This window comes from Solanum verrucosum, unplaced genomic scaffold (genome assembly GCF_900185275.1).
Source record: "Solanum verrucosum unplaced genomic scaffold, falcon-dt-bn FXZP01000229.1, whole genome shotgun sequence".
NCBI lineage: Eukaryota > Viridiplantae > Streptophyta > Magnoliopsida > Solanales > Solanaceae > Solanum > Solanum verrucosum.
In genome coordinates this window covers 4,380,593-4,407,300 of record NW_026020011.1, presented here as the reverse complement: position 1 = coordinate 4,407,300, position 26,708 = coordinate 4,380,593, and the positions used below count along the sequence as shown (strand labels likewise).

Here is a 26,708-nt window from a genome sequence, read left to right as displayed (position 1 = left end):
AATTTTCATCATTTAGTTTATGAATTCATATGAATAAAATAGGTTTGATCCATTCATCAACTAAAATAATAAATTTTGAATTCAGTGAATTAAATGTGTTTGTGATATATTACCAAATTTAAACATCTCATTTAGATTTTGTATCTGTCTCTCCATTTTTAGATAATTTAATACAAGTGGTTGCTTCATTGAATATGATTTGCTAATACGCTGGCTAACACCTTGACTTTGATCGTGATGGACTAGTGCGGTAGTATCTAATCGGTCTACTGGTTTTGCTAATATATTTTTCCAGGATTCACACATTCAGCATTTACTTTTGGATACGAGGCAGGGATTAATATATGAGCACAATGGATGGACTAGTACGGTAGTATCTAATCAGTCTACTGGTTTGCTGATATGTTTTTTCAGGATTCTTACATTCAACATTTACTTTTTGACACGAGGCTAGGATCAATAAGAGCACAGTGGATGGAAATCTAGTTCCTTTTGATGCTCTTGTTAAACTTGTGCAAAAGGGTATTCAGTAGCTTGAACTGGAAACGAATTTGAGCAATGTAAGACATATATTTTAATATAAAAAGATCTAAACTTCAGATAGAAAAAACAGAAAATCAAAATGTTTGCCTTACATTGCTCAAATTTGTTTCCAATTCAAGATATTGAATACCCTTTTGCACAAGTTTAACAAGAGCATCAAAAGGAACTCTATTTCCATCCACTGTGCTCTTATTGATCCTAGCCTCATGTCCAAAAGTAAATGCTGAATGTAAGAATCCTGAACAAATATATCAGCAAAGCAGTAGACTGATTAGATACTACCGTACTAGTCCATCACGATCAAAATCAATGTGTCAGCCAGCCTATTAGCAAATCATATTAAAAGAAGCAACAACTGATATTATAAAGGACCAACCATAAACTAGAGTGTCTTGACCACCTTGGAAGATCACTAAAAGTAACTGAAATTTTGGTTGTTCAATCAAGTAAGAGAAATTAAGTTTGTCTCAATCTTGTTATTATCTTCTTTTCTTTTCCTAGTACGAATAATCAGGAGCGACTGTTCCAATGCCCCATACAGCATGCAAAAACTAAACCAACAATTGAAATGGGCACGAAAAGATGATTGTTTGTCATACAGAATGTCACGCCCCGAGCCTACACCTTGGACGTGGCTGGCACTCAAGAACCATTGCGGGCCCCAAGCAAACCCTTGGCCGCCTGGCTTACTTACTCAGCGGAAGACTCTAAGCATTATTAAAATGATCAAATGCATTTCTACTAAACTTTTTAATAAAAATGACTTAGAACGTTTAAAGGTCAAACATTCAACTTGACCAAAATGGCAACTCAAGTCTTAACATAAGAAATAACAATGTAAAGACAACTGAACTACTAACTGTCTATGAAGCCTCTAAAACAAAGAGGGATGTCGGGACAGGACCCCCGATCATCCTAACAACTGAAAACTAGAAAGCAATGTTAAAAGGAGCCCTCCGGAAAGCAAGGAGGCTCACCAACTGACTCTGAGTGCTCAACCTAATCAACGAGGCATTGGATGCTAATCCTAGTTACATGTGTCTGCATCATAAGACGATGCAGGCCAATTGGCATCAGTGCATTGAATGTACGAGTATGCGAGTTGGAATGCTTAACATTACATAGGCTTGATACGAATCTGAAAGGAACACTTACCTTGGCTTTACTCAACTCATGAACAACTTAACTCAATATAAAGCAATAAAATACATGCAATATATAGAAAACTTTTAAAACAATAGAAAGCACCTTAGTTCGTTAAAGAAATGCAATAACAAACTCAACTTTACTCATGTAATAAAGTAATATAGTTTCTGTGGAAGTTTATCTAACCGAAAACCACCACTATGAGCCTAAGTATTAGTACAGCGTCTTGCCCATGCTGCCAGAACTGTCCTATACTTTGTCGTCATATAGAGCGCCTTAACTAAGTGGATCCACTAGTCTATTCTAAAAAGCAACTTAAGGAGTCATCTAAAAAGTATGATCCTTTACTACCCAAAATGGCTACATGGTTTATGGAGACTTGAGTTAATATGAACTCTCATGCCCATATCAGTGTTCAATACTACTCCCAAAATATACTTAGCTCATATGTTTTAAATTAAAACTTCTTTCTTTGGTTTGAGATAATTACTCAAAACTTTAGCTTAAAAGCTCTCTTGGAAATCGGTGTTTCCCTTTCTTGTTCAAATGTGAAAACATTTTAAACTTTTGGGAATACTTAGTTCCCTATTAGCTTTTTTGAGAAATGAACTCAACTCTTTACTCTTTGCTTAACTCGAAACTTAAGTCTTAAAACAAAGTTAAAACGTTTGTAAAAGACTTTTGAAAAATTTATGAACTTCTCTTGACTTGATTCTTAACTTCTAGACTTGACTCTTAACTTTCCTTGAATTGAATTTATGGATTCAAGGATTGTGATTTGTGATAGGAAAGATCTCATGATGTTTAGGAGTGTTTTTAGATAGCTAAACATGAGAAAAGATCAAGAAATCATTGTCTGGGAACAAGTCCGCGACGCGGAGTTGCATTTAAATATTTGATCGCGAAATTAAATTTTGAAATAGAGGAGTCCGCGTCCTAACCGCGATGCGGAGGTGATTTTTGTACACTGGGGGAGCAAGTCCGCGATGCGGACTTGCGTGCCAAAACCTGCTTGACTTTCTCCTTCTACGTTTTCTCATCCCAATTCGCCTAAATCCGATTCTTTTTTTCAATCCCTCTATAGATTTAAATGCCCAGCATATATACATAAGAACCTAACTCAAAACAACTCTTAAATCGATACGATTCCATCAAGAACTCCACAATCCCACCAAATCTCAACAACTAAAGCAAACTGCAAGAACATAATTCAAGTTCTAGAAACGAATTTCGCTGAAACAAACATGATCGGCGTGTGGGTGAATGAAACCAATGCTATGAGAGTCTAACATACCTTGTAGGATCGAATCCTTGGCGAATTCCACAACCAAAATATCAAGAACTTGACGAATCTTGAGTTTCTCTTCTCCTTTCTCCTTTTTTCTCTTCTCTCAAAGCCCTAGAGTATTTCCTAATTGCGTAAACTGAACTAACTCAGTTTAGACTCCAAATAATTTACAAAAAACGGACTTAATTAATTGGGTAAGCAAAAGACTAAACTACCCTTCAAAAATCCGGATTAGACTCCTTATTTGAACAACGCAACTTCAAATGGGCATATCTCACTCATACGAACTCGGAATCGCGCAAACTCGGCGGAGTTGAAAAGATTATTCCAAGATATTTCCTATGATATTTGGAAACACACCTAACTCATCCTGATCTAGGAGTTATGGTCATTTGAAGTTGACCAAAAATCCAATTTCACATACTTAACAAATTTTCCAGATTTTTATATCCTTTCCAAAAATGACTATTTCCAATTTTTAACTTCTTCCTAGTTATTTCAATTTGCGAGATGTTACACAGAAGAACGAAAAGCAATATGCAGTAGAAACAGAAAGCACATGACTGCCCAAAAACATCAGTGTCAAATGATAATAAGGCACTCTTAATAAAATTACACTTATTTAACTGTCAAATGACAGGCTCAAGTATTATGGGGTTTGTATATTAGTACTCAGTGGAACTATCAATGCGTGTGTATCTTTCTTTTAGTTCATCAAATCCTTGTATCGTTCTTGTTTAATGTTTTTTTGTTTTTACTAAGTAGGTTTTGTTCCATTTTGAATCCAGGGCACCTGTTTACTCTATTGCATTTAGTCCGAACGGTTAATACATGGCTAGTGGATTATTGGACAAATGCATTAATATATGGTCAGTGAAGGAGGCCAAGATTGTAAGAACTTACAATGGCGATGGCGGAATTTTTGAAGTGTGTTGGAACAAGGAAGGCAACAAGGTTGCAGCTTGCTTCGCAAACAAGAAGGTATGTGTTATTTATATGCGATTATAGACGTTGAGGAGTACTTTAAAAGGACTTGGGAACTGAAAGATTTTCATTTTAGTTAATTTATGTGCTTATTTTGACATGTGGTGTAAGACTTTGTTTTGTATCATGTTTTCTTTCATTGCTTTATCAATCATATAGAGGTTCTTTTTCGGCTTAATACATAATTAACTTGTTAAACTTGTCAAAATACTCCATTTAGACATTCGATCTAAGTCATGCTTCAATTGGACATGCCTAATTTGAATATCTAAATAGAATATTCTGACTTATTAATAAAGTTGGTATCAAGCCTAATTTTTTATGACAAAATATTCATGGGCTAACACACAAAAAAAATTGAAAAAAATCATCTAATTCTTGTAAATAGGCCTCATAATGGACTCTAAAAATTGCGAGAATGTACGTGTTGCTCCCACAACTCCCTACGGAGGGTTTCATAAAGCTTTCACAAAGAAATTGTTCGAAAGTCATATCACCAAAATAATCATGGACACACGAAAAATGGAAAAAATCGCATAATTCCTATAAATTGGCCCTAAATGCCCAAAATGGACTCTATAAATTGAGAGATTGTACGCATTGTTCCCCCAACTCCCAACGAAGAGTTTTGTAAAGATTTCGCTAAGAAATTATATGGAAGACATCACCAAAATATTTATGTGCACACACAAAAAAAAAAAATTAAGAAAATCGCTTAATTCCTGTAAATATCCCCCTAAATAAGTAAAATGGACTCAAAAAATTGCGAGATTGTACGTACTGCTCCGCCAACTCCCTACGAAAGGTTCCGTAAAGGTTTCGCAAAGAAATCATCTGGAAGCCATATCACCAAAATATTTATAGGCTAACACATACGAAAAATTGAGAGAATCGCCTAATTCCTATAAATTGTCCCCTAAATAGACTCTAATAATTGTGAGATTGTACATATTGTTCCCCCAACTCCCTACGGAGATTTATGTAAAGGTTTCACAAAAAAAAAATCGTCTAAAAGACATATCATTAAAAAAGAAGACATATGGAAAGCAACATAGTTGGGACGATAAAATGACTGAGGAGTTTGTTCCAAGGCACCTACCGATGCGATAGGCAAAGCAAAACCATTTAACAGTATCAATAGGTTCAACTAGATCCAATAAATCCATAAAAAAGGTATGAATCATCAAGTGTTGTTGGATAGGTTTGAAGAAGAAGACAAGAGAAAAATACTTCAAGTTACTTTTGATGGGCAATCAATCTTTTTTAATTCATGCTTTAGTAATAGAAAGTTTGAGGCAGGTAACTCAAATTTCTTCTTGATTGACATATTTTTACATTATTTAAGCATCCTCATTTGTAATATCATCATGGAGTGTATTACAAACTCTGTGATGATCAGAAAATACTTAATTCTCTCTAGCTCTTATTTTCTTCATGCTTGTTAGGTAGCAGAAGTTAGGTACTTCATTAGGATTAGTAAGGTAAGGCCTAGCCCCCCTTGCTTGTACTTTTCCCTATTGATATTTTTTATGTTTAATAAAAGACCGCTAGACACTGTCTAGTGGTAAATTTGTTTTAAAAAAAACAAAAAAACATTCATGGGCTAACACATACAAAAAAAAACTAAGAAAATCGCTTAATTCGTGTTAATTGGCCCATAAATGTGCAAAATGAACTCTAAAAATTGTGAGATTGTACGTACTGCTCCCCTAAATTCCTATGGATGGTTCCGTAAAGGTTTCGCAAAGAAATCATCTGGAAGTCATATCACCATAATATTTATGGGCTAATATACACGAAAAATTGAGAGAAACGCCTAATTCCTGTAAATTGGCCCCTAAATGCCCAAAATAAACTCTAAAAATTGTGAGACTGTATGTTGTTCTCTTCAAACTCCCTGCAGAGGGTTCTGTAAAGGTTTCACAAAGAAAACATTTGGAAGTCATAGCACCAAAATATTATTGGACTAACACACACGAAAAACTAAGAAACACTCTTAATTCTTGTAAATTGGCCGCTAAATGCTCAAAATGGACTCTAAAATTGTGGGAATGTAGCTACTGCTCCCCAACTCCCTACGGAGGGTTTCGTAATGGTTTCTCAAAGAAATCATCCAGAAGCTATATCACTAAAATATTCATGGGCTAACACACTAAAAAGTGAGAAAATCACATAAATCCTGTTAATTGGCCCCTAAATGTCCAAAATGGACTCTAATAATTGTGAGACTGTACATACTTGTCACGCCCCGAGCCTACACCCTGGGCGGGACCGGCACTCGGAGACCATTGCTGGCCCCAAGCGAACCCTTGGCCTGGCTTTCTTAACTCAGCGGAAACCTACTCAACAGAATAACTCAATGCTATGCAGAGACATAAACAACTTAAATGATACATATCTAGCCAAAAAGGCAACTCGAGTCTCAAAATAGAATACTTACATATATACATAGATAAGAGACTCAAAACTAACTGACTGACTGTCTATGAAGCCTCTAAAATACTTAGATGGATGTTGGGACAGACCCCGCAACACCCTAATAAACAAAACTAAGAGAACAAAATAACTGAGCCCTCTGGAAGCAATGAGGCTCACCCCTGACTCTAGAGTGCTCACTGGATCAACGGCGTGCAGAATGTTGATCCTAGGTACCTGCGTCTGCATCATAAAACGATGCAGGCCAACTGGCATCAGTACATGGAATGTACGAGTATGCGAGCTGGACCGCTAAAAACAACTTAAGCTTGAAAAGGGATACAAAAGAGAACTTACCTTGGCTCTGTACAACTCAAGAATAACTGAACTTAATATAAGCAATGAGACACATGCAATATATAAAGCCTTTGAAACTATTAAAACATGACGTAAAAATCATATTTATAATATCATGAAAATACCATGCTTCCTCTCAAAGTCTACTTGTGCAATGCATGAATGAAGTCCCATACCCCCATCCATACTAAGCAGAACTTATCGAGGAACCAAGCTCTTTTTACTGCTGTGGGAGTTTCTCTAACCGATAACCACCACTATGAAACTAAGTGGTGATACAACGTTTTACCTCACGTTGCCCAAGGACCATCCTATACCTTGCCATCGATATAAGACCTTACTTTAACTTTTGCTTAATGGATCCACTAGCTTAACTTTCGTGATCATCTAAAAAGTATGATCCGAGAAATCCCATGTTTGGCTACATGGTTCTTATGGAGAGTTGAGTTAATATGAACTCGTGTCCCCAACTCGGTGCTCAAGACTACTCCCAAAAATACTTTAGCTCATAAGTGTTTTAAACACATCTTTCTTTAGTTGAGATAATTACTCAAAACTTAGCCCGAAGGCACTTGAAAACTCTTTCTAAAAAGAACAAATCAAAACCATATTTTTTTATATGATCATTGATGACTCGGGATATTCATACTGCTTAAACATTGATGATATATCTAGAGACCATACTGTTTAAACATTGATGACATACTCGATTTGTCATATCTAATCATATTTTAGAAACTCTTTTGAAAAACTCATCTTTTCTTTTTAAAAGAGATAATACTCAAACTTCTCAAAACTCTTTTGGAAATCTCAGTTTCCTCTCAACTTAAATGTGAAAACACTTATAAACTTCCTTGGGAAATACTTAGTTCCCTAATTACTTTTTGAGAAATGAACTCAACTCTTGACTCTTGACTTAACTCGAAACTCGATACTCTTTACTCGACTTGAAACTATATGCTCTTTACTCTTTACTAAACTTGAAACTTGAAACTCTTTACTTAGCTTGAAACTCTATATACTCTTTGCTTGACTTGAAACTCTATACTTAACTTGGAACTTGAGCCTTAGAATGAAGTTAAAACGTTCAATGAAGACTCTTGAAAAGCTTTAAAGACTTGCTTGGACTTACTTAATTTCTAAACTTGACTTCACTTGAATCGGAAACTAACTTCACTTGAATTGAATTATGGATTCAAGGACTTGATTGGTGTTTGGAAGGACCTCATGATGTTTAGGAATGATTTGGAACAACCAAACTTAAGAAAATTTTTGAGAATAAATTCTGAAAACAGTGGAGTCCGCGTCCTGTCCGCGACGCGGAGAATATTTTGTTCACAGAGGGAACAAGTCCGCGACACGGACTTGTTTCATGTAAGAAGCCCGACTTTTCTCCTTCATTTTTCCAACTCTAAACTCTCTAACTTCAAGGGTTCCAGCCCCAATCACTTAGAAACATGAAATCCCTCAACATTCAATAGATTTCAACTCAAAACCCCAACCGGAAACAAGTCCCAAATCATCAAGAATCTCAACATTTCAATCAACAACAATACCAACTATAATTTCAACAACAACTAACAACTTTAACAACTTCAACCACAACAACTCACAACTTTAACAACAAAGCCAATCCTTTCTTAATGAATAAAAGGGGTTAGGTGTGTGGGGGAAAGGATCACCCAACACTAAAAGCTCACATACCTTGATAGGGATCACCCCCGACGAAAATCCACGATGATCTCCTTGCTTGATCTCCTCTTCTTCTCTTCTTCTCTTCTTCTTCTCTTCTTCTTCTCTCAAAACCCTCACTCTCACTTCTTTTTAAAATGGTAAAACTGATCAAAATGATCAGCCTAACACATTTATATAACCAAAATAAAAGGCTAGGGAAAAGACCAAAATGCCCTTAATGATTCCCGGACGGATTTCCTTGTCAACTGCCCAACTTTCAAAGGTCATAACTCGCTCATACGGACTCGGAATTGAGCAAACTCGGTGGCGTTAGAAAGATCATTCCACGAACTTTGCAACCATAACTGGAATTCCACCTAACTCATCCTGAGCTAGAATTTATGGCTGTTCAAAGTTGGCCAAAAATTCACATTTTCCATACTTAGCCAAAATTTCCAAAACTTTAAAATTCTTTCCAAAAATGAAAATTTCCAATCCTAAGCATCTTCAAAGCTATTTCAAATTGTCGGATGTTACAATACTGCTCCTCCTACTCCCTGCGGAGGGTTCCGTAAAGGTTTCCATATATGTAGTATATTTATTATCCTCAAACAATTTTTTTTACTAGTGATGTGATAACTTGATATTTTTCTGTAGATAAATAAAATTAATTAGCTTATTGTGAAAACTAAAACTAAATAAAGACTTGTATTGTATTTACTTGTTTTCCCACGAGTTGGTGGAGTGTTTTTTTAGATTGTCCCAATACCTTCTGAACGCTCTTTGCGCACAATTGGAGCTCCTACACGAAGAGGGTCCAATATCTTGTCTTCTATATCTTTCAACCATTTTTTGCTGAAATATGGTACTATGCAACTTTTCTAGATAGTCATCTAACTCAAACAAAGCAATTTTGAGATTTCCTTAAAAAAAATAAAAATCACAACACTCCATGTTTGATTTGCTAAGATGAATAAGACTGTAATAAATAGACTTGTGTCACACTATTAGTATAAACAATCTTAGATTCTGAACTTTCATCGATAACATAACTCTTGGCAGATTTTTTTATTCCTTTTCTAACATTTTTTGTCCATCTCTTCAATATGTATTCCTCAAGAATTGATCATACGTTATATTTGAAGTAAAAAAATTAGTAGACAATGTGCACATGTGATATAGATATGTTCAATATATTTTTTGCAAGTGCATGTCAATTGTCACATGTAAAATTGTGGGATTGAACTTAGCAAATCATTTCTTGCTTAAGCTATGCATTCTTACTTCATATTTAGATACTTGACCATCATAACATACTTGTGTCTCAAAAAATCATTAGAATATGATATTATATTTTGTCAAGAATAACCATCTAAAAGATTCAAATAGAAAAACACGATAAAATCTCATATTTTGTCAATGATGTTTTATTACAATAAATGATTCATAAATCATACAATACTTGTTTGTTCAATATATGATATCAAAAGATACAACATCACCAAAACAATTGTAGTCAATCCGGAGTCGACCATGCATCTTTCCATGAATCAAGTTGAATATCCCAATAAAAGAAAGTCTCGCTCGCTTGTCTTTTTTTAAATGTGTTAACAACTCTTAAGAATGGACAACTTGCATCTTTGATTTCATCAATTAATCTATAATGATATAGAACATGAGAATTAAGTCCCATGCAAGAAGAAGAAGTTGAAGGCAACCCTAATAAGTCTTTCCCTCTTTAGTTTATGCTAGCTACTAACTTTACTTCCTTTAAGGTTATAATTAATATTTATTGTATTTTTAATTATTTATTAAAATAAGTCTTCTAATATATTTTAATTTGACTTACATAGTTAATTAAACTTAATTGGATATTAACACTGGTGTATGACTATAGAATAATCATAATTTTAAAACTAAATTATTTCTAAATATAAAACATCATCATTTTGAAAATGGTTATCACTCTAGAAAACAAAAAGACATACCACCTATGAATTTTATTTTAGATACTACCTCAAATAACAAGTAGTTAATCAAATACCTTAAATGATTATCTTAATAGTTAATTTGTATATAAAAAGCACCAAAGGAAAAACTATATTAATAACAACACCTCAAAAAATATAGAAATGATCGATTTCATCAAAAAATCTAATTGAAAACTCATATTCAATTCTATTTTCTTTCTAAATTTTTTGGGTGGGGTACTGGAGGTAGGGGTTTGAGGATGATTGGTTGGGTTGCTTGCCCTTCATTTCTTATGAATATAAATAATTTTTGCTCTCTTTTTCTGGTACATTCATCCAAAAGTCTAATGAGATACTATAAAAACATCAACTAAAGTTTGAAGAAAATAATAATTATGATCTCTCCATTTTTCCTCCTCCTTATTCAATATTTACTCAATATTTGCTAACACTAATGTTGTTAACAATGAAATCCCTTATTGCTTTTGTGTTCATTATTGAATCCCTTTCATTCTCAAACTCTAACATATAATTTTTAACTTCTTTCCGTACCATATCATGCAAAACTATCAAAAATTCTAGGCTCAATAATTATATCTCCAATTCTGCGTTATTGAAATTTGGGGCATAAGAGTTGATGGAGTGGGTTCAGATGCCGATACATGTGTCAATTCAACTACTTTCTCAATTTGGTTTACCCGATTTGAATTCTTGCTAGAATTAAATTCGGGTAAAGAGAGACTCAGAGATGTAAAGTGCCACTTCAACTACTTGCTCGATTCGGTTTACCCGATTCGAATTCTTGCTAGATTTGAATCCGAGTAAAGAGAGACTCAGAGATGTAGTGAGTTTAGATTTCACTACAGGTTTCATTTCAACTACTTGCTCGATTCGGTTTAGCTGATTCAAATTCTTGTTAGATTTGAATCCGGGTAAAGAGAGACTCGGAGATGTTGATGGATCTGGCATTACTGCTGAAAGAGGCAAAATTCCACCTAATGGGGTAATGGACGGATAAAGACATAACTCAAAAACCTAGAAAAATCCAAATTGTTCAAATCAGTTTCAAATGGACTCTGAGATGTTGATGGATTGGACATTACTGGTGAGACTACTGAAAGAGGCAAAATTCCACCTGTTGGGCAACTAGGAGGATAAATACACAACTGAGGGAACTTACAAAAATCCAAATTGCTCAAATCAGATCCACATGGACTACCTGAATTTATACATGTCTTGATACTGAACGATCTCTTCAACAATGTTTAAGGATTTTTTAATATAAAATCTTCCGATATGGAAGAGTGCTTCCATTTAAGGGTGAAATTCTAATATTTTTTAATCGCATTATTGATTCGACCCGATAACAAATGGGTTATCGGAGCCCATTGACTACCGAATTTGGCATGAGCTTTGATATTAATATCATCTTCTTCAGGAGTAAAAGGTTGATGATCCACTTGAGTAGAAAGTTGATCACACCACCGGAGCCTACATGACTTTGAAGATCGATTTGGAATCAACTGACTGATAACTAACCAGTTCTTTGTTCCATGTTCCTCAACTAGCTTCAGCAATATCTTGTTCTCTTGAAGACTCCAATATCAACGCTTGTTCGGACCCTTTTTCTTCATTGTTTCCACTGAATAATATCAGTCGAGTATATGAGACAGCAGGAAGGAAGGATACCGGCGATACAAAGTACAAAGTATATATGTACAGTGGGGTGGTAGGAGGAGGTAGGGCCTAATATTTACTTGGTAAAGACTTGTGAGGATAGTGGGGGTGGGGGTAGAGGGGATAGGGGTGACCGGATTAATAGGAGTTATTAATTATACAAATGAAATGTATCGCATTGCTAAAATCTCATAAATTAATTAGTTTTTTTTCTTTAAATAGTGTTTGGTGGATTAGATTAGAGGGGATAGGATCTGAGTAATATTGAAGTTTGACTAGCTATTATTTTAGGAAAAAAACAAAATAACATTCAAACCAACTATTTTAGTTACAAAATAAAAGTTTGACAGATAATTGTTTTTATGGGTAAAAACTTAAGTGTTTTCACATCAAACCAATTAATATAAGAAATTTACTTTGATACGCACTTATATCGAGATTAATTGAAAATTTGATAGTAAATTAATAAATTATATTTATATAATTCGGCATATAAAGTCTTTGACTAATAGTTTAATTTCATATTTTTATTTCTAACTATCTCAAACTCTCGATTATTATGTGTTGGCATTTGAGGAAGAAGCAATCTGTCAACTAATGTGCATGATTCAATTGATTTGCCACCTTATTTCTTATAAGTGATTTTCGTTGATTTTTTGTGGATAAAATCTTAACGGTTTACTGATACGAACAGATAACGATCAATAACTGATAAATTGAGATTTTAATGATCCTAGAATGACTAAGCATGTCTATAAATCGATAACTGATAAGTCGAACCGATACACTTTAAAAGTGAACTGAATCAATCGATAGACAACCCTAGGCGAATCTAGTATATAGTTTAGGTAAAAAATGCATTCGCCCTTGATGTTTACATTAATAGGTGTTGATAGGGCTTATCTTAAGCTGGAAGGAAAGAACAATCAAAATTACCCCCTCCCCCCCAAAAAAAGTTTATTATTAAATAAATTAACAATTCAACTCTTGGCAACATAATTTTTATTTAAACCGGGGTGTTATTGTTTTAAAAAGGAAATATATTTATTGGAGCCTGAAGGGTAGTTTAGTCATTCAACAATTCATTCAAAATGCCATTTTTGGAACCAACACCTTTCTAATCATAACGTTTCATACATCCCAAAATTCACACTTACCATATTTTTTGCCTCTATATATATATGAGAGGATGTAGTAGTAATCCATTTGTCTGTTTAACTTTAAGCCGCCAACAATTCACAACAATGGCCTCTTTAACCTCTGAGACTCTCAATTTCATTGTTTTCCGCTACCTCAGTGAATCAGGTAATTTAATTCTCATCTTCAGAACCTGTTCTATCTATCCAAGTTTAATTGATGTTCTGTTTCTATTCTGAAATCCCCATGAATCCGAGTTTGAAAACTGGATCATCTATCTGCACAAGGTAGGGATTAAGGTTTGCGTACACACCAACCTCCCCACAATCCGAGTTTGTTGTTAGATGATGTTAAATTCTGCAAAGTAAACATTTTTTCTGTATCGAAAACATGTTGTTGTTGTTTGCTAGGTTTGATCCATTCATCCACTAGAATAATAAATTTTGAATTCGGTAAATTGAATGTGTTGTTATTACCAAATTTAAACATCTCATTTAAATATCATATCTGTCTCTACATTTTTCGATAGGATTAAATAAATTTAACTTTCAACTCTTTCCCATGAGGAAGTAAATTTGATCGTGATGGACTAGTACCGATTAAGGATTCACACATTCAGCATTTCGTTTTGGGTAGTATATATCTAATCGGTCTACTGGTTTTGCTAATATATTTTTTCAGGATTCACACATTCAGCATTTACTTTTGGATACGAGGCAGGGCTCAATAGGAGCACAATGGATGGACATCTAGTTCCTCCTGGTGCTCTTATTCAATTTGTGCAAAAGGGTATTCAGTATCTTGAACTGGAAACCAATTTGAGTAATGTAAGGCAAATATTTTAATATTCTGATTTTTCTATATGTAGTTTAGATCTTTTTACTACTCTGTACTAACCAATAATAACTACGGAATGCAGGATGATACTGATATGGATGAAGACTTCAAGCTTCTAGAGCCTTTGGATCTCATTACAAAGGATGTAGATGAGCTGCGGAAAATAATAAAAGAGAAAAAGGAGAAGGTTCAGAAAGATAAACCTAGGAGGAAGGATAAGGCGAATGCTGACCACAAACGAGAACCTATAAGAGAAAGGGAGATGGAGAAACAACAGAAAGAAAAAGAGCGTGAACAGGACAAAGAAAGGAGTGATGTAATGGTTTTGGAAGGACATACATCTGAGGTTCGGAATACGTGATCTAATATATATACCTTCTGTGTTCTGTATTAACATTGCAATTCTCTTTTGTTTTTAAACTCGTGCTAGGTTTTTGTCTGTGCTTGGAGTCCAGAAGGGTCACTGCTTGCATCTGGGTAAGCATTAGTACCATTTCTTTCTTTTTTGCTCTCGTATATGAATCACTGATGTTCTTATTCATACTTCTGTTTTCTTAGACTCGTCTAAGGAATCATGTCTATTATAGCTAATCATGTGTAATAACACGTTAGGTCTGGAGACGCTACTGCTAGAATTTGGACTATTGGAGATGGTCCATGTAATTCTACTATCCCAAATGTTTTGGTTTTGAACCATTTGGAAAGTCAAGCAACTGAGGAAAACAAGGATGTTACATCACTTGACTGGAATGTGAGTTTTCTATTGCTTGTTTTGGGCTGACTTTCGTTCATCTATACTTTTCTGGTGGATTTTCTGAAATTAGACTGCATTGCTTGTGGTTACATATTTAATTTTCTAGTTATTATTTGATCTTGTATTTATGACTTTTACTTGTACAGAGCAAGGGTACCCTGCTTGCAACTGGTTCTTACGATGGAGGAGCCAGAATCTGGAAACGATCTGGTAAGGAGCATGGAGGAAAAACTTGTTTTGAAGATTGAATGTATAAATTGCCACCACTTTTCGTGTCTTGTTTTCTCTTACTGACTTTTCATACAGGGGAATTGATTAGTACTCTTAACAAACATAAAGAGCCAATCATATCTTTGAAGTGGAACAAGAAAGGTGATTATCTCCTTACCGGTAGTATTGATAAAACTGCCGTCGTTTGGAATGTGAAGTCTGGAGAATCAAAGCAGCAATTTGATTTTCATTCAGGTATTCTGTTTCCCTTGTTCTGTCTCAATTATTCATTTCATTATATTTTACCTCATATCTGAGCAAGGATAGATTTTGTTTTGTTTTGCTTATGTTCATACAACCCCATGTAGGTCCATTGCTTGATGTTGCTTGGCGAAACAATAATTCTTTCGCGACCAGCTCCGCTGATAACATGATATATGTTTGTAAGGTTGGAGAGAACAAACCAGTCAAAACATTCTCAGGACATCAGGTGAGGACTGAAGCTTAGCATGTTATGCTTGATTCGAACATTGATGTATCCGTTGTGAATAGTCTTAAAGGGTTGTTTACTTTGCCATTGCAGAATGAAATCAATGCTATCAAGTGGGACCCTTCAGGTTCCTTGCTGGCTTCATGCTCTGATGATACCACAGTTAAGGTAATTCATATCTTGTCCTTCTCAATGTTAGGTGCATGTTACGTTTGAACTGTGCAGCAGACATAAGTTATTTTTAAATTGGATAAGGTAGAGAGGTGGTGCAGTGTGCCACTGGCCCTCGAGGTTTTGGTCAATAATTTATTGTTTTTGTGCAGATATGGAGCATGAAACAGGATGTCTGCTTGCATGATTTCAGAGAACATAGCAAAGTATCTATTTTTGTTCTTTCTTTTTCTTTGTTGATTCATTTAATCAAATCAGATGTCAGCTGCTGACTAATATGTTTTTGTTAGGAGATACATACCATCAAATGGAGTCCAACTGGCGCTGGTACAAGCAATCCGAATCAACAGTTGTTGCTGGCAAGGTATTCTATCTATTGCTACGGTCATATTTACTGTATTCTCAATTTTATATTACATTCCCCTGCTGTTAGTTCTTTGAGCTTATTGGTTTTGTTTTATTTTCTATCTGTGTAGTGCTTCATTTGACTCTACCGTGAAGCTATGGGATGTTGACCAAGGGCGTCTTCTTCACAGCTTGAACGGTCACAGGTAATTGATGTTACCTCATTATGTCTACTTGGAACGGACACAGGAGATAGTAAGGCACTCTTAATAAATTTACACTTATTTAACTGTCAAATGATAGGCGTGTTATGGGGTTTGTTTACTAGTACTCAATTGAACTATCAATACGTGTGTATCTTTCTTTTAGATCATCAAATCTTTGTATCGCTCTTGTTTAATGTTTTTGGTTTTTACTAAGTAGTTTCTCTTCCATTTTGAATCCAGGGAACCTGTTTACTCTATTGCATTTAGTCCGAACGGTGAATACATGGCAAGTGGATCATTGGACAAATGCATGAATATATGGTCGGTGAAGGAGGCCAAGATTGTAAAAACTTACAATGGCGATGGCTGCATTTTTGAAGTGTGTTGGAACAAGGAAGGCAACAAGGTTGCAGCTTGTTTCGCAAACAAGAAGGTCTGTGTCTATGATATGCGATTGTAGATAAGGTTGAGGAATCGATGTGAAACTCTGCCTTTTAGAAATGCAGAACAATTGAGGCTCAAACTAAAGTCACATCATAGATAACCTTTTTGTTGTTTTCACCTAGTGTCCGGTTATCCAGATTGGGACCCGACTAAATCATTTATGGCATTGATCTAAACTTAAGGGATCGTTTGGTTTGCAAACAGATTATGTTTGATTATAATATATAGTAGTATCTTACTTTAGTTTCATGCATGTTCCAATCTTCTATAACTTTACATGAACAATACTAAAGAAAACAAAATAAATAAGAAAACTTCTCTACTCATTTTTAAGCCTGAGAAAGTATGTAAATAATCTCCTTTTGAAGAGAACAAAGTTGATATTCTAACTAATGTTTCTCTTAAATTACCAATACCAACACTTCGATTCTTAATATGGTATTCCAATTACATACGTTCGATTCTTGGAAATGTTTTACTCCGTTCTCATTCATCTCTTAGGTAGTTAAGTTATCTACATTAAATAAATCATTTTATTTAATTATACGCATTCGCTTCAATAAGTTGTAAAGCCCTACACATTTTATACATGAGGTTGATGTGTATAATTTAAAGAGATGGCATATGTTGTATGATTAACTTAACTCTCTGGACTCTAATAGACAACTGTAAACACAAGCAAAAGTGTGTTTTTTTTCAAAATTTTAATCGAAAGTGTCTAATTGAAATACTTTATAGGAGTTGAGATGTTCGATTAAAACAAAACTTAGTTCAAGTGTCTTAATAAATATCTTGACAAATTGAACAAGTTGACTATGTGTTAATCCTTCTTTTTCTAACCCAACAATAAGAACATTCTATAGAAAAATCTTGCCGTAGTTGGCAGGTATTCCGTGAAATTAGTTGCGATGCGTGCAAGTTAACCTAACACAACGATTATAAAAAAAAAAAACGGTGCAATGATACTTGTAGACTGTAGTAGCCCATGATCCCTCCACAAAAAAAACTCCAAGCATCCACTGTGTATTAATAATTACTTGACCAATTTAATGTTGCACACTAATTAAAAGATAAAGTTGGTGACCTTTTTAAAATATAATCAGTGTTAATTAGTACTCTCTCCGTCCCTATTTAGTTGTACATATTTTCTCTTTTAGTTGCCCCTATTTAGTTGTCTATTTTGACAAATCAAGAAAGGACAACAAATGTTTTCCTATTATACCCTTATTTAAATAAAGTTGTCATAAATAAAGTAAATAAATTTATGAACTTTCTAGCATTGATTAGTTATCTTGAGTGAATTTATTTTGGAATTGTAAATTATACTATAAGGGTAAAATTATAACTTTATTATGCTAATCATTGTTGCCTTAATTTGTGTATCATTTCTAAAGTGGACAACTAAATAAGAAAGGAGGGAGTACTACCTTTTTTTTACTGCAACATAAACAAATTGAAAAAAAGAATGACTTTTGGGTTTCTTTTTTTAATCTAGAACATCAAATAATATTTAAATGTGAGAATCTTAATAGCTCAATTTATTGGCTATCTAATATTACATCTAGGTGACGGTTAACCACCTTATAATCCCCTCCTCTTTCCTCTTCCATGCGTAATAAAAAAAGTTCTTTTAGAATAAAAGAATAATATAAATATCAAATATTGTTCAAGATGTATAATAACCGATCGCTATAAAAGGCACACCCAAAAAGGTCCAAAACAAACGAGACTGTTACAGAGAGTATTATCAATACATACTAGAACCAAAGAGAAATGCAATAGGGATTTAGTAATATTGTATACATCCATACTTTTTCATATAATATATAGTTTTCTGGAGTTATTTCCAGCTTATTATAACTTACAAGAAACATTTATTTTTACCATCCATGACTCTAAACATGAAGAGACATTACAAGACTATATCTATAATTTTCATACATCATGAGGATTATATCATATCTACTAAAATAAAGTCCTTTAAATAGCATGAGCCAGCATCAAGAAGGCAGATCCATCTCTTCCAGGTATCATCGTAACATCTCATACCAATTTTTCCAATCATTATACAGTATCTTCAAAGAATGAATCCGGTATTTCGAGAGGAGAAGACAATGTTGACACACATTTGAACTGTTACAGGAAAATCATAGAGTTTGCATCAGATTACTGAACTATGCAGGTGTTTACAACAAAATCACTAACTATCAACAACGAGCGGATTAATACCTTATGCAGCTTGTATTTGTCCCTCACAGCTGCTAAAGCACTTCCTCTTCTACTTAATTGCAAGTCATGTACGATAAGAACACATTCCTTCAAATCTGCTGCTCTATATCCCGAGCAACGTTGAAGGGCCAGACTCTACAATATGGACAGAGTTAATTCAGCACTTCGATATATATAAATGAACTATTAAGTATAGTGAACATTGGATCAAAATTCTCACCCAAGGATGTGACTTTGGCTGTAATGTGAATCTTGAAAGGAATATCACAGCAGCAGCTACCAAAGAAGGCAGGAATTTCACGCAGTTGTAATCCAATAAACTTAATTCAGCTAGGTAGTAACCGAGAAACTCAAACTGCAAATCAGGGTTCTGTAAAAGGCAGAAAGAATATAAAATAAGCAACCACTTGACAGAAACACAGTCGAATACAAAATCATAATGTTCATGATACATATTTGCACTTACTTTAACATCTTCTTGAGCAACTCTAGTAAATCGCCTGCATACCAAAGAAAAAAAGAACAGACATATCAGTCAAGGAACCTTAATCGTTCTTTAACAAGTTCACCACTACTTATTCGCCAAACAATGAGACCTACCGGAGAAATGTTTTGGCTGTGGGACTACCCATTTCAAATTTGAGGGATTGTAGCACACTTGCCTCCATCTTCACAACATCTTTCTTCGTAAACGTATTGGCTGTAACGTAACAAAAATCCTTGACATGTGGAGGCTTGATTTCCTCATACTTCCTGATCATAATCAACAGATTATATTAGATTTGTAACACACAATACCAGGGGAATAAACCAGTTCTTGGCTCCAATACTTACGCAGCAATGAGCATAGAAGAAACACCCAAAAGCTGAAGCCTTTGCCTAGGGATAACATTCACTGATAAGAATCTGTCAATGTGTGAAACAGTAAGATACAACGTGTCTGATAGAAGCTTGTATTCCTCTGCAACTTCGACCAGCCAGTCAACCAACACCCCTCTCATGTTTGCACTCACATCCTTCTGAACCTTCTCAAGGTAATCAGGCAATGGTCTTCTCTTTTTCTCAATCTGATTCGAAAACCCACAGAATAAGTCAAAAACCCAAATATCAAATCCAATCAAGATTTGATAATTCAATGATATTAGCCACAACCCACTTGCCAAAATCCAATCTTTAGTGTGCTCATTTGCAAAATCATCAATAAGAAACCAAATCAAGCTCTGCTACTATTAGGTAATACCCAATTAAACAAGATTTGATAATTCAATGATATTAACCACAACCCATTTGCCAAAAATTCAAATCTTTAGTGTACCCATTTGCAAAATCATCCATAAGAAACCAAATCAAGCCTATTAGGTAACACCCAATTAAACAAGAGTTGATAATTCAATGATATTAACCACAACCCATTTGCCAAAAAATCCAATCTTTAGATTGCCCATTTGCAAAATCATCAATAAGAAACCAACCCAAACCAAGCTCTATTAACAAGATTTGATAATTCAATGATATTAACCACAACCCATTTGCCAAAAATCCAATCTTTAGATTGCCCATTTGCAAAATCATCCATAAGAAACCAAACCAAACAAACCTCTATTAACAAGATTTAATAATTCAATGAAATTAACCACAGCCCATTTGCTAAAAATCCAATCTTTAGAGTGCCCATTGGCAAAATCATCAATTAGAAACCAAATCAAGCTCTATTAAGTAACACCCAATTAAGCATTTCACTTCTTAATTCATTTACTTCAATAAACATACTTAATCACTAAGATCTAACTGATTAAGATTCAGATACTCATTAAATTCAAAAGTCACAAAATTTATTGAAATGCGCAAAATCACTAACCTCCAATTGATGAAGATAATCATAAATATCAGAAGCATAAGCACCACACATCTGAGGATCATCATCCAAGTTAACATCAACATCAAATTCCTTATCTTTCTCAGTAACAGATCTTTTCACCTTCCTCTTAATAGTCTTCCTAGATTTGATAATACCTTCATTAGACAAATCTTGAATCTCACCCAACACAACTCTCTTCTTGTTGGGTTGTTGCAAATGCTGAACCATTGCTTCTGCTGCTCTTTTCTTGGCCAATCTTGTAACTCTAACAAAATTTTCTTGATCTGCCATTTCTTGCTACTCCCTTTTCCTCTCTGTGTGTGGGGGTGGGGGTGGTGGTGGGTAGGTAAGAGAGGAAGACTGAAGAGTAAGCTGAGGAAGGGAAAGAGAGATTGATGTATGTATATATATGGCGCCATATATTCAGCAGAGTGAGTGTTTTTGAGGGAAATTTTCAGATGGATTTTGAGTTTTTGAGATTTTGGGAATTTTTGGTTTTAAGGGTTTGTCTTGTTGCGGCAAATTTTTGGTTAATTTTACATTTTTTCAGATCGAATTTTTAAAAAGTGAGTTTTGGGTTCCCTCCATATATACCCGCTTCTTTATAAAAGGTTATTTTCTTCCGCCACCTTTATGTAATTAAGAAAGAGTTTAATTTACACTATATCATACCCCTTCATAGGTGGACCTATCTCTCTAGGTGGGGCGCATGTGCACCTGTTAACTTCGTAAAAAATTATGTATATCTATTTTGAGAAACTGATAAAAATTATAATATAATTAACGGTATACTCATGAAAAACACAGGATTGTCATTGTGTTGTTGGTACAAGCTAGAGGTCGATCTGCCAATGAGACCTGGGTTTGTATCTAGCTAGTGCGTTGATTGTACTATTTTTATTTTAAGTTTACCTTAGAGTTTGTATTTGAATTAAGGTAATATTTGTGCAACTAAAGTCTTTAAATCCTGGATTCGCTTTTGACTCCCTCCGTCCACTTTTAATTGTTATAATTTCCTTTTTTAGGGTCAAACTATGAAAACTTTGACTAACATTTTATAATGTATTTTTTCATAATATTGATGTGCAAAAAAAATTGTATTTTATAGTACTTTTTGTATAGTTTTTGAATATCTAAATTTTTTGTTTAAAATATTGAATTAATGTAATCTAATTTAATTTTGAAAATTAGTCAAATCATTTTTTGAAAAGCGTAACATGACAATTAAAAGTGAACTAAGAGAATAGTGTGTTGAATATAATAGTATTTGTTTTGATTGTTATTCGAATTTTATTGTATTGTATCGTTTTAAATATATCGTTAGATAATGACGAAAATTTTTTATTTAATATAACTTTCAATTTGGTGTAATTGTGTTGATTGTCAGTACCTTTTTTTACTTTGAATTTAATAATCGTACTATTCTAATTTATCCTATTTTTTATAGTAATAGTTTTACATTGTACCTTAATTTTATGTAGGTTTATTCTTAATTTGTTGATTTATGACATTATGTAACGATAAAAAAATGATAGAATAGATGTTGTATTCACAAAAATAATATAATACGAAATAATATAAAACACAATACAATATAATATGATATGTTATGAAACAATGTGGTAAAACTCTCAAAGTAGAGTGTAATTAATGATCTAAGACACATTTAAATTATCATTTTTTCATGAATTTCATCTATTAACTATCTATTATTTACTTTATCTACCTAAATTATATATCACTCTCTTTGTATTGGATATTGCAAATCTTGCCGAAAATATTTTATCACGAAACATGTAGAGAATTCTTATAGTTTGAGGCGTGTCAATGATACTATCCTAAAAGATATTTTACCAAGTGTAGATATATCCTTCAGAATTTAACGGTCTCTTCTAGTATAAAACTAGTAGCACAAAAACTAACCAAGATTTTGTAACGAAGAAAAACCCAACACAATTTATGTAATGATCAATTTAATGTGACTGCGTCTTACCTTTTTTTTTCTCGTTGTCTCTGCTTATGATTTAATATTTTACAATCCTTTATCTTAATTATATTTTATAGTAACTCTTCATCATATTCTACATTTTACGTAGATTTGTCCTCAAATTGTTGATGCATGACATTATGTAACGATAAAAAATAATACAATCTATCTAAATGTTGTATTCATTAAAATAATACAATACGATATAAAACAACACAATACGATACACTATAAAATAATGTGTAACAACCATCCAAGTAGAGTGTAATTATGGTCAATAATACATTGAAATTAATGAAATTTTTTTATGATTTGCATGCCTTAACTTTGAATCCCTTTATCTACCTAAATTATCACTTTCTTGATATTAAATATTGTAAATTTTATGTAAAATATTTTATCACCAAACCTTCAATGAATTTTTATAGCTTGAGTCATGTGAATGACACTATTCATAAGGATATTTTTCTGGTATAATTGTATTTTTCAAGATTCAACAAGTTAATCTAGTATAAAACTAAGAGGATAAAAACTAACAAAAGATCTTTAATGAAGAAAACTCCAACACAATATCATATGAGAGAAAGAGTTTGTGTTCATTTATCTTCTTTTCTTCCACCAAATGAAAGGACTAAGGGGTCGTTTGATAGGGTGTAGAAGTATAGCATTGAATATGATGTATTAGTATTATTACTTATATTAGTTATTCTGAGATTATTTCTAATGCAATGTTTGATTTGGTATATTAAAAATAACATGCATTGCGTAATTTTTATTGAAAAAAATGTTTACAAAATTACCCTCCACAAATATGATGGAAATGATGTGAAAAAAGTTTTGAGAGGTAATTATGTTTTAACCATAATGCATGCATTAAATATCTTGCATTATTAATACTATGGTTTCCCATGTATTAGTTATATACATAGTATTACAATAGCAAATAGAATATAACTAATATTTATATTAATTATACATATATTGAAAAAGTATATTAAACGAAGCCAATACATTAATTATATTTATTTTTGTTAATACAACCTATTAAACTATCCCTAAGAGCATATTTTAGAGAACTCAAATGATAAATAAACGTATTGTTACACCTCTCATTAAAGGTATTTTATAATGTCATAGTATAGCTATCAAAGATCTCATGATTATGAACTTAAAAGAAGGAATTTAATCAAGAATTTAAACTCTTCTTTATGAGATATTAAATTATTTTCCAACATTAAATACATTTCAATGTTAAGTTGGTCAAATATTTATGCTTAATCTATAATAAGCACATATAGGTTAACTCAGAAGCGAGGTGTGTTTTAATACAAACAAATAAATAATCTAGATAGATAAATAAAATAATGAATAACTAATGAAACTCATGAAAAGATAATAGTTCATATATGTTTTTTACCATTAATATTGTCGCATAATACAAAATTTAATTGGTTATACAAAAATTTCTAGATAATTAATACTCCATCTTAGATTCAAACTATATAAGTTTTGACCAATATTTTATATTTGTTACTTTATCATTATATTAATAAGAAGAAGAAAATGCAACTTATAGTATTTTTCTTCAAAATCTAAATTTTAATTTTAAAATATTGAGTTAATCTAATCAAATTTACCAAAAATATAAATTACCCTACAAAATTATGAGATCAAGTAATTCTGCGCAATTTGCCACTTATACTTACTCATTCTGTCCAACAATACTTGTCCACTATTATCTTTGCACAATTCTTAAAAAACTATAAATAAAAGGATAATTTTACTATATTACCCTTTGATTATAATAAATACAATGTCAAAATAGTATAACAAACAACTATTGTTAGATAGAAGGAATATGATATAGAGCCCATTTGAGTGCCTGTTTTAAAAATATTACTTCCTCTATCCATTTCATGTGATAACATTCAACTTCTTTTTTTTTTTTTTTTTTGATAACATTCAACTTAACACAATATTTAAGGGGAAAAAATAGACTTTTTGAAACTTATAATCTAAAACAATACTTATATATTTGTATGATTATAAAACATTCATTAGTTTTTATAAGTACTACTAGTATTTTGTAATTGTATCTGTACTAAATTGGATCATCACTCAATGCAACCATGTAGAAGAAACATCATTTTTACTAGCTACTTGCTATAACTTTAATTTCATATATCTTAATGACTATTCCTGATCTAATAAAATGAAAACTCAGGTTAATGGTGCCCTCAGATCAGCATTAACTAGCATCCCCGTATCATCGTAGTATCTCGTTACAATTTCCAAGCATATGCTCGAGAGCCCGAGAAATCATTGTTTTGTATCTTCGAAGAATGAGTTTGGTATTTCGAGAGGAGAAGACAATGTTGCCACACATTTGAACTGTTACAAGAAAATCATATAAATGTTCACATCAGATTACTGAACAATACAGGTGTCTACAACAAAATCACCAATTATCAACAATGCGCAAATTGATACCTTATGCAGCTTGTATTTGTCCCTCACAGCTGACAAATTACTTCTTCGTCTACTTAATTGTAAGTCGTGAATGATAAGAACACATTCCTTTAGATCCACTGGTCTATAGCCCGAGCAACGTTGAAGGGCCAAACTCTACAAAATGGATAGAGTTAATTATCAGTGTTTCCATATATCAAGGTACTAAATATAAACGAACATTGGATCAAAATCCTCACCCAAGGATGTGACTTTGGTTGTAATGTGAACCTTGAAAGGAATATCACAGCAGCAGCTACCAAAGACGGCACGAATTTCACACAGTTGTAATCCAATAAACTTAACTCTGCTAGGTAGTAACCAAGGAACTCTAACTGCAAATCAACGTTCTACGGAAAGCAGAATAGATAGCATGAACAAACAGTTATCGGAAACAAAGTTGACTTGAAAATCATAATGTTCGTGTCATATTTGTACTTACTTCGTAACCTTCTTGGGCAATCCTAGTAAATCTTCCGAGAAATGTTTTGGTTGTGGGATTTCCCATTTCAAATTTGAGGGATTGTAGAACACTAGCCTCCATATTCACCACGTCTTTCTTTGTAAATGTGTTGTCTGTAATGTAAGCAAAGTCCTCAACATTTGGCGGCTTAATTTCCTCGTACTTCCTGATCATAATCAAAAGATTATATTAGATTCACAACCAAAATTACACAATAAGCACACTGCCAAAATAAAACCAGTTCTTGGCTCCGACACTTACGCAGCAATAAGCATCGAAGAAACACCCAAAAGCTGAAGTCTTTGCCTAGGGATGACACTCACTGATAAGAATCTATCAATGTAGGAAACAGCAAGATACAACGTATCCGATAGAAGCTTGTATTCCTCTGCAACTTCCACCAACCAGTCCACCAAAATCCCTCTCATATTTGTACTCACATCCTTCTGAACCTTCTCGAGGTAATCAGGCAATGGTCTTCTCTTTTTCTCAATCTGATTCGAAAAACCGCAGAGTTAATCAAAAACCCAACAATCAAGTCTAATCAAGATTTGATAAAAATCCAATCTTTAGACTACCCATTTCAAAATTCATCCATAAGAAACCAAATCAAGCTCTATTAGGCAACACCCAAATAAATTAACTATATATAATAACAGATTAAGACATTCAGACAACACCCAAAATTTATGGAAAAGAGTAAATAAAAATGCACTAACCTCCATTTGATGAAGATAATCATATATATCAGAAGCATAAGCACTACACATCTGTGGGTCATCAGAGCTTTTCACCTTCCTCTTAGTAATCTGCTTACATTTGGGTCTCAGAGGCTCAGAAACAAACACCTTGTCCTCAATCTGATTTATACCCACATTAAACAAATCTTGAATCTCACTCAACACAACTCTCTTCTTGTTGGGCTGTTGCAAATGCTGAACCATTGCTTCTGCTGCCCTTTTCTTGGCCAATCTTGTAACTCTAACAAAATTTTCTTGATCTGCCATTGTTTGCT

At 33.4% G+C, this 26,708-nt stretch overlaps 2 protein-coding genes across 3 annotated transcripts; one reads left to right on the top strand and one right to left on the bottom strand.

The window, feature by feature from the left end:
* Nucleotides 1-13,298: 13,298 nt before the first annotated feature.
* LOC125820113 (WD40 repeat-containing protein HOS15-like) lies at nt 13,299-16,664 on the top strand. The gene is made up of 13 exons (XM_049499534.1): nt 13,299-13,359; nt 13,873-14,018; nt 14,111-14,374; nt 14,459-14,505; nt 14,641-14,779; nt 14,929-14,992; nt 15,089-15,247; nt 15,361-15,482; nt 15,576-15,650; nt 15,806-15,859; nt 15,944-16,017; nt 16,130-16,204; nt 16,445-16,664. Exons 1-13 carry the CDS (start codon nt 13,299-13,301, stop codon nt 16,662-16,664), a joined length of 1,500 nt encoding a protein of 499 aa, XP_049355491.1.
* A 1,933-nt stretch (nt 16,665-18,597) lies between these two features.
* On the bottom strand, nt 18,598-26,580 carry LOC125819904 (G2/mitotic-specific cyclin C13-1-like). Of its 2 annotated transcripts, none has more exons than XM_049499309.1 (7): nt 26,413-26,580; nt 19,712-19,944; nt 19,478-19,630; nt 19,344-19,377; nt 19,098-19,247; nt 18,878-19,012; nt 18,598-18,781 (listed from the first exon to the last, which is right to left on the bottom strand). In XM_049499309.1, the coding sequence occupies exons 1-7, from the start codon at nt 26,461-26,463 to the stop codon at nt 18,713-18,715; spliced, it is 825 nt and encodes a 274-aa protein (XP_049355266.1). In that variant the 5' UTR covers nt 26,464-26,580; the 3' UTR covers nt 18,598-18,712. The 2 variants fall into 2 exon arrangements, with proteins under 2 accessions (XP_049355266.1, XP_049355265.1); XM_049499308.1 differs by lacking the exon at nt 26,413-26,580 and adding an exon at nt 20,736-21,067.
* Nucleotides 26,581-26,708: the final 128 nt, after the last annotated feature.

What these genes read in the sequence shown, in the direction of transcription:
- LOC125820113 (XM_049499534.1), top strand. Translation starts at nt 13,299, where the DNA reads ATGGCCTCTTTAACCTCTGAGACTCTCAATTTCATTGTTTTCCGCTAC. An exon ending in CAGAATCTGGAAACGATCTG is followed by an intron (nt 14,993 to 15,088) that starts GTAAGGAGCATG and finishes CTTTTCATACAG; the next exon opens with GGGAATTGATTAGTACTCTT. An exon ending in AAACATTCTCAGGACATCAG is followed by an intron (nt 15,483 to 15,575) that starts GTGAGGACTGAA and finishes TTGCCATTGCAG; the next exon opens with AATGAAATCAATGCTATCAA.
- LOC125819904 (XM_049499308.1), bottom strand. Translation starts at nt 21,026, where the DNA reads ATGGCAGATCAAGAAAATTTTGTTAGAGTTACAAGATTGGCCAAGAAA. An exon ending in ACAGCCAAAACATTTCTCCG is followed by an intron (nt 19,378 to 19,477) that starts GTAGGTCTCATT and finishes TTTGGTATGCAG; the next exon opens with GCGATTTACTAGAGTTGCTC. An exon ending in TTGCTCAAGAAGATGTTAAA is followed by an intron (nt 19,248 to 19,343) that starts GTAAGTGCAAAT and finishes TGCCTTTTACAG; the next exon opens with AACCCTGATTTGCAGTTTGA.